This window comes from Coturnix japonica, chromosome 4, assembly GCF_054131305.1.
Source record: "Coturnix japonica strain WE chromosome 4, WE-NBRP24, whole genome shotgun sequence".
NCBI classification, from domain to species: domain Eukaryota; kingdom Metazoa; phylum Chordata; class Aves; order Galliformes; family Phasianidae; genus Coturnix; species Coturnix japonica.
In genome coordinates, this window is record NC_140666.1 from 67,187,563 (window position 1) to 67,201,857 (window position 14,295).

Here is a 14,295-nt window from a genome sequence, read left to right on the forward strand (position 1 = left end):
TTTGTCATTGTGGTGAATCAGAATGTACAGAACTTTGATTAATACTTCTCCAGTTCTTCCAATAGCATTTAAAAGGCTCTGTGATATTTAATAAATACAAAAACTCTCTAGGCATGTGATAGAATAAATTCTCTGTTTAGCTATGATTTTCTTCAGTATTTTTGCATGTGAGCGTTTCACTATACAGAAAAGCTTTACAAAAATGGTAATTTGAATTGTGCACTTCTCAGACAAATGCAAATTCTTTCTGGTAGAAAACTACAATTTAAATTCTCTTCTTAGCCTCCATATCAGATTGAACATGGGCTCAGAACATGAAGAGTTGGGAAATAATGCTTATTATATAATTGCAGTATTTATAAACTGGAAAGGCAGTAAATTTTATTCTTCACTTTTACAGTAATGCAATATGGGAAAGGGAAGTCGTGTTATTACAGATTCCTTACGAAGGGACAGCAATGGATTTGGCTGCAAACACATTACTATATCACGTATCACCAGTGGAATTCCAGGCCAGAGTTTATCGTCTGTACGCACACAGTTGTAAGGTAAGTTTTCCTTGCTAAATCCATGTTAGAAATATTTAGTTTACATGGGAGATGTATTGCTAGTTAGTATTATTTTTTTTGAGATAGAGAATAATAAATAGTAAAGAATTACTGGAAAACTTCCTAAGGTATTTTGTAAGCAAGTTGCATTGGAGGAGTTTGTTTTCTGAGATGTGTTTTTAAAGTCATCTAGGGATTAAGCAGTCATATTTGGTTTGTTCTTTTCTAGTTATGCAGAAGTCAGAGCAGAAAGGCGGCGAGAACTCGGTATTGAGGAGTCTCTTCCAGAGATAAAAGCAGATAAAGTGAGTAACAAACATTTTGTTTCACTTCTTTATTTCACAGTAAAAGTAATATGTAGTAAATACTTAGCAGCAAGAAGTATTTGTTCTGTTTAAGTAATTATTTCAATCTTTAAATAATATATCTATTTGAAGTCATTAAAGAAGTTTAGGGAGGATGTTTAACTGTTATCCCTCTCCACTTCTCAGCAGTTTACATAGCTGTTATTATAACACGTTGATTTCCATAAGTCCCTACTGTAGTTAGGTTCATACATAAATATTCTTTACTGGAAGGACCCGTAACATGAAAGAACAAGGTCAGCACACAAAGATGACTTAAAGGAATTCACAAGAATGTAGGAATCGTTTCATTATATGACTCTCTTCTACTTCTTAGATGTATGCAAAATTTGTTTTGAATGAACATCCTTGGAAGCTCAGCAAGTCTTAGCTGAGCAAGCTTGTGCAGATACACTGTGGTGTTTTTCCCTTGGCAGTTCAGAAAGTTTCATCTGGCAGCGCTCCTTCTAGTGGAATTAACTTTTTCTTCTTCAAAAGGATAAATAGTCCACTCCTAACACATGTGTTCAGACTTAACTGGGTTGCTGGAGAAGTAGGTCAGCTCAGCAATCAGTTTGTGATGTCTGCATACATTTTGTTTTCTAGGCTTCTATGGCTTTGTTTTGTTATAAAAATTGTTACAAAAGAGTAGAAATTACAGATGCAAAGCAGGACCCTACTTCTGTGCAGTTAGTGATGAAAGGGATTGATGAGCTGCTGTACGGTCTTAGACATTTGCTTCCAGAAACGTACATTGTGGGATGTGTCTGATAAAATAGCTGTTGTTTCTGTGTGTCTCCTCAGAGTCAAGACTCTGGATCTGATAATCACATAAACACAGTGAGCCTCAAAGAAGCTCTGGAAAGGTTTGATACCAGCCCCACACCTTCCGCTTCCTCCAGGAGTTCAAGAAAATCGTCACATACTGCAGTATCAGATCATTCGTGTAAGCATCAACTATTGAATATATAATTTCCTTAGTGAAGATTCTCCCTGTTTAACTTAATTAAATCCATCTCTAGCAGTTGATCATCATTTTATTAAAAGTGTGCAGACGAGAATGTCCTTTATGACGTGTCAGAGTTATTCTGACCACTAAGATTTTCAGACCTTGTATCGTGGTTTCTACTTATAAAACTGCAACAGCAGCCCGTACACTGCCCTGTTTCAATCCATCAGATTGCATTATTGTTAGATATGCAAGGCAAAGAAAAATAGAGTCCAAGCCCTAAGCTATTTTATTCAGGAAGAGCTTCCTGTGATTTGATTATTGCATTGCAGAATTGAGATTACTATTAATATGTCTCTCTTTGTAACAACTTTGCCAGCGACACCAACTAAAATGACAGTGGACACTAGCACTCCCCCAAGACAAAGCTTATCTGCTCATGAAAAGTCTACACAAAGAAGATCATCGCTGAGTAGCCAGGTAACTCTTTGGGAAAAAAATTTTGTACTTAAATCAGTGCATATTTCCTTTAAAATGTAGTATAAAATTCATATAGCCTTCATTCTGTTTCCTCTGAAAACACAACATTTAAACTGTAAGACTTTTACTTGGGGTATTTGGCTGTAATTTCTACGCACCTTCAGTATACTACATTTTAAGGGAATACAATAATGAAGCATTTAGATATTTATGTTTCGAGCTTCAGAATTTGTAGGGATGTGTCTGAGTTTGTGCTTTCACTCCTCACACAACAATGTATCTGTGTGTGTGTATATAAAACTTCATATATAATTGCCAACATAATGCTGTGTATTCCTATAGATTATTCATATACATTTATACCTCTAAGAATATCAGCAGATACTTTAATACAGTTTCTGAAGTCATAGTAATGTGAGAAAATACAAATGCTTTGTGTGCGTAGTGCTCGTGTTCCAGAGGAGCTAACACATTTACTTCAAAAACAGAATGTGTATTAAATCATGTATTTGCCTACTATGTTATGTAATGTATTAGTTTAAGAACAGAAGGGACAACCTTTCAAACTTGTTGAAAAGTTTTTGCCCATACTGTGAAAAAGAATTTTAAAGCAGCCTTTTTTTTCCTGTTTTATAACCTGCTGCTTCTTATATATTTTTATCAGGGAAACAATTGCACAGAGATTATGTACACTGTAAATTTTTGTGTGTGTGTTCTTAACTCTTTAATATTTAGGTTTAGGTATTTCAAGAAATATACCTGTGTTGTTGTTTTTTTTTCATATATTCATGTGATGCCATTTTGGAATTGATAGTCTATGTAGGAAATATTTTACATCAAGTATGAAGTTTATTCTCTTCTAGTTATGGAACATCTTTTTTTAATCCTAGTCTTTAAGCTCCCAGTCTCTTGGACAACCAGTAACACAGCCAACAATGTCTCAGCCTGCTACCTTACAGCTCCAGTCCAGCATGTCCCAGGTATGGATTAAGTTGGTTTACTAAGTTGGTTTATTATTTCTTAAACAGTCTTGATCTGACTATCATGTTCATTTCTCTTTCAAAAACTGAGTTCTTGGATGTCAAAGTTGCCTTTAATGTTTTTCTCAAAATGAGCAAATTCTGTTTGACAGATTCTAAACTGGGAGAGCTTTGAGCATCCACAGTGCCATGTGAATTACTGTAGTTTTTATAGGGTCTTAGTGATTTGAGTGCCAGTCAGTTTCTTTTGTGGTGAATTGTTTTGTTTTGTTCTAAGCAGACTAATCCCAATGCCAGTTAAACATGTAAACATGAAATCTGTGGCATTTTTTGTACTGATGATTTTGTCCTTGGTTGATGACTAGTAGCAGTTGAAAAAGCAGCGCTTGATTTCTTCGCTAGTCTGGAGGAGTGTATTTACTACTTGTGAATTAAATGTGATTATTTTTGCTCAGCTTATAATTTATACATGGCACTACAGCCTGTCTTTCAGTTTTCAGCTCAATTGGGAGCTATGCAGCACCTAAAGGACCAGCTAGAGCAAAGAACACGCATGATAGAGGCAAATATTCATCGGCAGCAAGAAGAGTTGCGGAAAATTCAAGAACAGCTTCAAATTGTCCACGGTCAAGGACTGCAGGTGAGTCAGGGAAACTCATATACATTTGATCTGTAGAGAATTTAGAGATCTAAAATTAGATTTGGGCACTTCATTCCACAGTGGGATTCTCTGTACTCCTTGTCAGCAGTCTTCTGGACCCTGTGTGCCCAAAGTTCGTAGAACTAATGTTACTGTTCCTGAGGTACTTATAATTTTGCTTCTGAATGTATCTAGGTGTGCCCCAATGTATTCTTCCAGTGCTGAGTGGCTTTTGCTACCTAAATGTGAAAGAACGTGTTGTAGTGGTTATTACTTCTTGGATAGCTCTGCCACCATTAGAATATCCATTCAAAATATGCAGAGTGAATATTTATTTCCCCTTTTAGCTGAGTGGTGTAAATCCTCTTGGATGAATGCATACCTCTTAGAAGACTGTCCCAGCTATCAGGCTTAGATCCTCTTACACACTCTTCTAGTGTGTGGTGTTCTGGAGTAGTTACTCAGCCGCAAAGGCAGGAAGTCTAGAGGGCTAGAGGGAATGGCCTCAAGTTGTTCAGGGGAGATTCAGGCTGGAGGCTACAAAATAACATTTTTCTGACAGAGTGGTCAGGCAGTGGAATGGGCTGCCCAGGGAGGTGGTAGAGTCACCGACCCTGGAGGTGTTCAAGAAAGGTTTGTATGTTGTGTTGAGGGACATGGATTAGTGAGAGCTATTGGTGATGGGTGGACGGTTGGACTGTGTGATCTTGTAGGTCTTTTCCAACCTCAGTGATTCTGTGATCCTGTGTATTACTCAGTCTAGCAGCTGAGAGTAACAAAGACCTATCTACCTGATTTTTTGTATTTTAACCAATATACATATTTTATGTATTTTTGTCATTCTGTTTTCAGCAGCTATCTTGGAAAGAATAGAATGACCTTATTGATTGGACTTTTCTAGCTCGATTAAAAAAAAGCCAAGACAAACAAAAATCTAAAGTACATCATAAGAAAAGAATCTAAATATTTTCAGAACATACTGCGAATAAAGAGTAAAAAAACCTGTACTTCCTGGAAGTATTGAGTACATTGCTTAAATTCTGTTGAGGAATAAGAGTTTCTGGCATGTGCTTTTTGTGTTTTACTGTGATCTCACATAAGCCTTCCAGCAGTAGATTGCTTTATAGGTGCTTGAAAGGAGAACTGTCACAGCTATCATCCCGTGCACTGCAAAGGGACCTTACTTAGGATTAAGGAAAGTAAAAGGCAAATCAAAGCACATTTTATGTTGTTACATCGAGTCATTGTAGTTCTTAGTCTTACATTTTGTAAAGAATCAAAACACTTTGATGCTAAATTCAGCGTATTGTAATGAGGTGATATTGGAAAATTCAGTATAACCAGTACGGTTTTGTAATTGCCAAGGAAGACTGTCGTTTTGGTGCTAGGTCTGTATCAAATGGTTCTGAGATTTTGAATTAGTTTCGTTTCCAGAGGCTTGACAAGTTGAAGCAAGATCTCTAAAGAAGTTAAACTTTTGACAGTCATAGCCTACATTATAAGTCAGTCTGAAAATATCACTTCTAATTTAAAAACAAATATTAAACCCCAAAGTTTAGGGCTTTAAAATTCAGGATTCTCATTCTTAGCTATAGTTATAGTAGAGTCTCTGAATGCAGACCCTGTGTGGGAGTAAGCCATTTGCTCTTGGTAACTGCAATACTGTTTGAACATCTAATAACTGGGATGAAGCTTTATCTTGTATTAATATCTTAAGAAATTAATTTTAGTTTTTTCCTGAGGTATTGAACGATGAACAGATTTTTCTTAAGAGCTAATTTTAGGATTTTTTTTAAGATGTTCTTGCAGCAGTCAACTTCTGGACTAAACTTCAGTTCTGTGCAGCTTACATCCGGAAATTCTTCAAGTGTTCAGCAACTTGCACCAGCAAACATGCAAGGTCAGGTTGTTCAGACTAATCAGACTCAAAGTGGGATGAGCACAGGACATACAAGTACACCTCACATGATCCAGCAACAGCCTTTGCAGAGCTCTGCATCACAGGTAAAATTCTCACTAGTGAGAAATGAAATAACAGCTTTCCTGACTTCTCCCCCTGCAAATTTTTTGTGACTGTATCCTTTGAATTGAGTTTATTTCTTGATGTTCAAAGTTTTACAATTGAAATGTACTTACGTTCTCTCTAATGCAGTTTCACACCTTGCTTTAATTTTAAAACTTAGAAATGTAAATAATTCCAAGTATAACTAATTACAATTTACAAGTGCAAATAATTCCAACTGCTTTTTGGAAAAACCAATGTACAGAAAATAGTTAGCTTGCCTTTTTGTGAATGTTTATTGACTTTTCTATTGGCAGAATGTACAGCATGAGAACGTTTGTACTAATTGAGCTTGAAACCCAGTGTCCAGGCACTGATCTCTCCAGTAAATGCCTATAGCACAAGAACAGGAAAGGCATATATTGATGATTCTAAAGTTGACTTTTCTGCTCCTCAGCAGTTTCAGTCAGATGCCGTAGGTGATACTTTTTGCATTTTAAGTGTCTTTGATGAATTTTTCTTCTATGAGTTTATCCAATTGGTTTTGATTGTATGTAAACTTCTGAACTCTGCAGTATCTTCCAATGAGTTCTACAGCTTTAGCTCCTGCGAAATTTGTTGCTGTTTGTTTTTTGAACCTGCCACCTAGCTTTTATACTGGGAAATACATTGCATAGCAGCTCACTTTTCGCCTTCTTAGTCGTGCATAATTTCAGACTCTTCTGTTGTATGTCTGTAAACCTTTTTCTCAAGCTGAGGAGTTTTAACATGCTTGACAGTTTTGTAGAGAGGCTGCTTATAATTGCAGTCTCTGTGGTCATCCTCCTCTTTACTTTTTTCCAAATCCCATATGACTTTTTAAAATTAGTGATGAGGCAAAGTAATGGTGGACGGTTTATCACTTTAGCATTAAGTTAGTTCCAGGCTTTGAAGTATGAAATTGATTGAGGTAATGTGCGTGTTTTAATGTAGCACAGAGATGCTAAAGGAATGGAAGACAGGATCTTGAACAAACAGTATGCAAGCAGATGAAATATTAAGGAAAAAGATATTCTGAAGAGGAGAAGAGATTAAGAGATTTTCAGATGCCCTAGAGCCAATCCTACCTCCAAATCCTCAATTGATAGGAAATACCTGTCTACTTTAAAGTAAGAATTCATTTGTAATAGAAAAACATTAGCAGTTGTAAAGCATGAGTAATTACACTGAGGGAGATGGTTGTAGTAGCTGTCTGTTTTCAAGTGGCTGATTCATTACATTTTCTTCCTTTACAGCATAGTCAACCAAATGTACTTAGTGGACACAGTCAACAATCTTCTCTTGCCAGCCAGTCACAGAACACAGTCTCAACGCCTTTGTATAACACTATGGTGATTTCTCAGCCAACAACCGGAAATGTGGTCCAGGTTCCTTCTAGCTTACCACAGAACAATAACCAGAATGCTGCTGCAGTAACTACTTTTACTCAAGATAGGCAAATCAGGTAGGTTTTCAAGAGCGCATTGGGATGACTTGTAGCTATGTAACCACAGTACTTATAATACCATGTATGGAAAAGTATCATAAAAACCCATATTGTTTGTTATTGTAATCGCACAGCTGTTCAGCTAAACTTTACCCAAGACGGTGTGTTCATAGGCATAGGTGTGTTCATAAGCAGTAGTGTTACAACAAGATATGAAACTGACAAAACTGCATTTGTCAAGAGCACCTTAGGCTTGATGCATTTTTCCTGAAGTGATGCCAAATGTCTTTTTTCTATTGACAGATTTTCTCAAGGTCAGCAGCTTGTAACAAAACTTGTCACAGCCCCAGTAGCGTGTGGAGCGGTAATGGTACCAAGTACTATGTTTATGGGACAGGTGGTGACAGCTTATCCCACTTTTGCTGCCCAACAGCAGCAGCCACAGACTTTGCCAGTAACACAGCAACAGCAGCAGCAGCAGCAAAGTCAGCAAGACCAGCAGCAGCAGCAGCAGCAGCTCACTGCAGTTCAACAACCAGCTCAGCCGCAGCTGACCCAGCAACCACAACAGTTCCTACAGGTAACATAGCATTCTGTAGAAATTTGTTAGCCCACGCAGGGGAAGTGTTGCCCATGCAGTCCATCTTTCATTGGCCCAAACAGATGGAAGTCAGAAGGTAGCAAATCCAGACTATATGGTGGGTGTGGTAGAACTGTCCAGTTAAGACTGGCTATGCACAGTCTTCTAAGCTGATATGGGACCAGGCATTACTGTGTTGTAAGAGAAAGATTGTCTTCTTCTTTGACCTTAATCTGGCGGTTTGTGTCTTCAGCTTAGTCAGCGTTGTGGTGTAACAGTCAGAGTTGATGGTTTGTCTGAGTTCCAGGAAATCCAGGATTTTTATCCTAGAAGACAGTGCACATCACTGTACCTGCTGAGGGCCATGTCTTGAACTTTTTCTTCAGGGGGAAATCCACATGTCACCATTCTGTGAACTGCTATTTTAACTCCAGCTTGTAGCAGTGACACCACGTCTTGTCACCAGTAATGATGCAATCCAGTAAACTGTCACTTGCAGCATCATATTGGTTCAGTAGGTCCTGACAAGCTTGCATGAGATGCTCTTTCTGTTCCTATGTGAACATTCATGGGACATATCTAATGCAAACCTTGCAATATTCTAGCATTGCTGCCATCATTTCCAACATACTGAGGCTGAACTTCAGCTCTGTATGCAGTTCCCTGGTCATAATCTGCTGATTCACATGGGTGAACTGACAGATGCTCTTCATTTCATGATGTGACATGTGATGGCATGGCCATCTAGAATATCACAAAGGTAATTTAGTCCAGCTGCCAACCCATCACCCCACGCCCACTCCAACCATGCCCCTCATTGCCACATCTACATATCTCTTGAACACCCCCAGGGTTGGTGACTCGACTCTATGTGCAGTCTCCCTTTTACAATAAAAGAGTTATCCTGGATAAAGGTGGAATTCGTACAGTGGAGTAAATAGCTGGGAACTCAATCTAAATTTATATAGACACAGAATAATTAAGATTCCATTTATGGATGAGTAAAAATTTCTTTATCTGGGCCAGTGGCAGAAAATACGAGCTTGTTAGACAAACTTTTCCATAAGAAAATGTAATTTCAGCTACTCAGAAGGCAAAGGCTTTTTAACTGCAAGCTGAGATCTCTGATCAAAAAGAGAACTGAAGAATACCTAGTTATTTGAATTTCAGCACTCATTCATGCTGTTCAGCCAGTAGGCAGTGTCTGTCCCTGCTTTTAAATTAAAAAGTTTATGCAGTTTTGACTTTTGAAAACAAGATTTTTGGCAGATGAAGATCTCCAGTGGACTGTTCCTGTCCTGACATTTCTTTCTAGGCAACACTTCAGGGTTTTCCATATAAAATGGTCAGCCCTCCCTCCCTGTTAAAGTGTTAGAATTTGAAATAAAGCTCATAGTTTGCTAGGTTTTGACTTTTTTTTTTTTTTTTTCCCCCTCTATTTAAAGAAGAGAAGAAAGGAGCAGTGCTTTTCCTGCCCGTGTTCAGAGAATCATAGAATAGAATAGAATAGAATAGAATAGAATAGAATAGAATAGAATAGAATAGAATAGAATAGAATAGAATAGAATAGAATAGTTTGGATTGGGGAGGACCTCAAGGGTGATCAAGTTCCAATCCCCCTGCCACAGGCAGGACGACCAACCTCCAGATCTGGTACTTGACCAGGTTGCCCAGGGCACCATCCAACCTGGTCTTGGACACCTCCAGGGATGGAGCATCCACAGTCTCTCTGGGCAAACCTCTTCCGCCAACTCACCACCTTCTCAGTAAAAAACTCCCCCCTGATATCTAATCTAAATTTTCCCTCCTTTAGTTTAAAACCAGTCCCCCATGTCCTATCACTATACCCATGTGAAAAGTTGATTTCCCTCGTGTTTATGATCTTCTCACAGTCTGGTTCTGCAGGTGATTTAGTTGTTCCGGATTGAGATGTCCAGTTCCTTTTGTACCTGTCCTTTGCTGCTTTTTCTTCAGCACCATCATCTTTTGTTTCTAAGGAGAGCGACATTAAAGATAGGTGTTATTTGCAGTAATGATTAATCCTCTTCAAATGAGATGTTTGGGTCTGCAAATGGGGCAGCTCCCTTGGTTTTCTTCCTCGAGTTTTTATCCAGGGATAAATTTGAGGTGTGCCAAGTCATACTTTCCTATGTGACTCTGCAGTAACAGATGTATATGGTTAAAATAGATTCCTTAAGCCCTGTTATGCTCTTGTGGTTTGAAATGGGGACAAGTTGCCATGTTCTCTACCCATTGTCACAGAAAACCGCAAGGACCAGCTGCTTCATCAAACGCTCTAAGGATCTCCATTAGTACCAACTAATCTTTACATTGTTGGTTGAGCTTCACTGGCCAAATCAGAAGTTTATTTTGACTGAATTCTTCCACAGAGTTAAAAAGCATCCGGGCCTGCGCTTCTCAGAGCAGCAGAAAACATAATTTTCTTCTGTTTGCATGTTTTAGACATCCAGGTTACTTCACGGGAATCAGTCAGCTCAGCTTATCCTCTCTGCTGCTTTCCCACTACAGCAAAGCACTTTCACTCAGTCCCACCACCAGCAGCACCAGCCGCAGCAGCAGCAGCAGCAGCTCTCACGGCACAGAACTGACAAGATGACGGATCCTTCCAAAGCGCAGCCACAGTAGCTGGGGGTTCTGCCTCTCTGGGAAGTCACGTACCAGGAGAGGGCTGCTCCATAACCACTTGCACTGAAGTTGCAGAGGTAGCAGTACAAAGCCTTTCTAACGCCGCGGTATTGAGACCTACAGCTAACTTCTGGAATCTGTTAAGGAAAAACACCAGGTGATGGCAGGGACGTGGCCAACTTTGATCGTTGTCCAAGTTTCTGTGCTTTAAAGGGTTTGCTACCGTGTGTTAATTTGTCCAGGTGAAATCAAAAAACGTGACTGAAATGAGAGGGATGCTGGAAATATTGGTATTTTTTATCAGTTCTGTACATTTTTAAAGTATTGAAATGGACACAGAGCAATTGTTTGATTTAGCAGAAGAGATGGCAGGAATAGAGTCCGACAAGCATCTAATTTTTTCAGATGATTATGGGACAGTAAATATTTTGAAAACGTCGTGTGAAATCCAGTTCTCTGTTGTACAGATGCTGTAAAATATTGTGTATATGTCTGCATAAAAGGAGAAAGAGCAAATTATTTTATATGATGCATGAAACGTAATCTGTTATTTGTAGGTTTGAATATGTTTCCCTAAATTTTCACGCCATACTCAGACCGATGTTTTCCTCCGTTCTGCCCCTTTGTTTACAACATGCTGCATCGTTACTTTCACCCTCGGCGTGGGCACAAGTCTCTCGTTTGTGCTTTGTGTGTGATGTCACAGTCTGTCTGGTGAGGTATGGTGTGTTGGTTAGTTGACTTCTCGAGGTTCAATCGTTGACGAAGCCGTTTGAACTGGTGGTCATGCATCAGGGTTCAGGGTGTTCAGATCCATCGAGTATCATCCATCGTTTCATACCTAATGCGTTTTATTTGACAAGAAAAAAAGAATAATAATAATAGTAATTTGCACTGCTTCCTTGCGGATGGTTTGGAATTTTATTCCCCAAAGCTATCTTTTGATATAGTTCATAGTCGGAAAATATTTATGTAAAATGTTTAAAAAAAAAAAAAAGAAAAAAAAAAGAAAAAAAAAAAAAGATGGTAATTTTCAAGAATGTTTCAGTTACAGGAGTAATTTGCACAAAAAAAAAAAAAAAGAAATATATTTACATTTAATAACCTTTGGGGCACTTTTTAACCACTTTCTCTGTGGTGAGAAATGTAACTTGTTAAAATATGTTGGAATCTTTTTATTCTCATTCGAAAATTAGGTCTTTCTTTAGTCAGAACTGATTCAGGGTCATTTTAACAGCGACAGAAAAAACCCATAGTGCCTTGATTTTAATTCAGGTGATAACGTTGAACATCTTGACTTACAGCGTCTCGAATCTGTAACCATTCTCGATTTCGAAGTCTTAGTACATCGTCAGCCAAACTCGTGTATCTACTTTGTAGCTGTTTCTGCATCGTGATCATCTCAATAACGATGTCAGTTGAGAACGTGAGCGTCTTTGAGTGCTGCTCCCCCTCAAACACTAAGGCAGAAACTGAGGAGTCTCTGTAATCTCAGTCTTTGTAGGTATTGTCCTTGAAGATGTAAGAGCAGAGGGTGCTCCTTTAGCGGGAGCAGGGAGAGTAACCCCGTTTGAAATAGTAACAGCCTGAAATAATTTCTGTAGTGTTTAGAATATGTCGTGGGGGAGATGACGGCCGAGTTAGGAGATACCACTGAACTAAGACTTCAGAAGGCAACTTCACTTTATAAGAAAATAAAAAGTTCCAACAGATACGATGTGCTATTTTAGGTAGGGTTTTATGGTACTAGTTTGTGAAAACCACAACTTTAGAGGAAAGTAAATAAACACAGATAGATCTGAGAATTAAACAGCAAAAGCAGTTAAAAGTAGGAGTAGGGAGAGAAAGCTGGATTAATCTTGAATACCAAGGAGGAGTTGAATGAATGTAACCAAATGGTGATGGACTGTTTTGTACTCTGGAACAGTTTGATTGTATTACTGGGTGAGCCAAACCCTCAGGAGGGTGGCACCAGTTCAGCAAGCGCTCCGTGCTGTCAATGGCATTTTGGGGCTGGCCTTTGCTTCTCCAGGTGTCTCACCATTGTATCTTTGTTGTTCCCCACTTACAAAGCAAGAGTTCGGTACCAAAAAGCGCAGTTGTGAACAAGGAAGGAGTGTGAGAAATACAGTACCAAAGAGAGTTAGATTGTGTTCTGCTCCAAGAGGCCTCTCGCAGCGAGGAGCAGGTGCCAGTACCAGACATGGCAAGGAGAAATTCCCCTTCTCTAAAAGGATTTCTGCCATTCTCTGAGCTGGGAGAAGGGTCAGAAGCCTGCTGCTGTAGAGCTCCATGTAACAAAGTTTGCCTTGCTCTGCTCTGCTGCTGCACCATCCACCTGTTTCTGAAATGAGCTGCGTTACCGGAGGTCTGTGCTAGCAGCACTGCTGCTTAATGGAAGTAGGTTAGAGAAAAATTGTTAACCATTTACAGTAATAACAGAGCACTAAAAAAGAAATCTGGGAGAGCTTTAATAGTGCTGTTAGAACCACGGAATAGTGGTAAAATAGGTTTATTAAGCTATTATACTGAGAATGACAAAAATAGAGATAACAGCCAGCCAGTTAATGATGCAGCTTTTGATACGAAGCTCCATTTAAACTTCTCTTCCCATTCCCCTCCTCCCCATTACTCTCATGTGCTGCTATAGGTCTGTTGGTAAGACGCTGAACTAGGTGAGAGAAAATAGGTGACAGCGATAGCAGGGCTGCTGAAAGAGAATAAAGAAATGTACGCTTTGATGAAGGAGCTTTTTGTAACCTCGGAGAGAGCTCGTTCAATGACGGAGCTACCAGCCAGTAGGCAAAGCATAGAAGGTGGGGAAATTCAAAGAAACTGGAAAACTACAGCATCCGTTCAAATACCTACTGCGAATCAGGCCAACTTTATACAAAAGCGAGTATGTTGAGCTCGTTCCATGTTCAGTGCAAGGATGCAGATGCTTTGTTTCACAGCTGCTGACTCAAAGGTGTATATTTCAGGTGTCTGCGGCTTCCCCCTTGCTGAATCGATTGCTGAGCTGTCCTTGATTTTAGTGGGAAGAGGACCAGGCTGTCGCCTCTTTCTTAATCAGCCTTTTGCTTCTGCCTGACTCATTTACTACAGTTATAGATTATTTGCGACATCCTAATCAATAGCATGATAAGGAATGCTGCGATGCTGCAGGTTTTGGGGTGCAGATGTTACAGAATGACTCTGACAGAAGGGAAGGAGTCTGTTAAGGAGAGGGTTGTATTTGTGAAGGCACAGTCTGGTGGTCTGGAACAGTGAAACAGACAAGAGTTGCAGGGAGTTTAGAAGACAGACATTGTTCACCTGCGATGGGTGAGGATTTGAAGAAAAGCTTCTAGGAAAATTACAGAGAAAAAGAATATATAGCTATTTTTATATTATATTTAATATATATTTGTATATAAATATGAAAAGATTCTAGTAGGAGCTCTCCATATGCCTTCCATTTCACCTAGAAGGTTTACCTTCTGCACTATGGTTTCCGGTGTGTCGCCACTTGTGTGGGCATCCTGCCTGCTGCCAAACACCAAAATCAGTAACCCAGTATCCTTACAACAGGTAGGCTTCATTTCAGCTTTATGTAATTAATGAGTGAATTAAAGCTGTATCAATCAGGCAGTTTCTCATGGGAAAAAAAAAAAAAAAGAAA

At 39.0% G+C, this 14,295-nt stretch overlaps 1 protein-coding gene across 45 annotated transcripts in view; it reads left to right on the forward strand.

Annotated features, from left to right (window-relative positions):
• CLOCK (clock circadian regulator) overlaps nt 1–14,295 on the forward strand; it is a 52,138-nt gene extending 37,843 nt beyond the window's left edge. For 30 of the 45 annotated variants that reach the window (XM_085544330.1, XM_085544325.1, XM_085544346.1 and 27 more), the window contains 10 exons: nt 401–548; nt 778–853; nt 1,697–1,838; nt 2,221–2,321; nt 3,212–3,301; nt 3,783–3,941; nt 5,739–5,945; nt 7,218–7,426; nt 7,712–7,988; nt 10,452–14,295. In XM_085544330.1, coding sequence (XP_085400456.1) covers nt 401–548; nt 778–853; nt 1,697–1,838; nt 2,221–2,321; nt 3,212–3,301; nt 3,783–3,941; nt 5,739–5,945; nt 7,218–7,426; nt 7,712–7,988; nt 10,452–10,634 — 1,592 coding nt within the window. In that variant the 3' untranslated portion in view covers nt 10,635–14,295. 45 annotated transcript variants of the gene reach the window in all.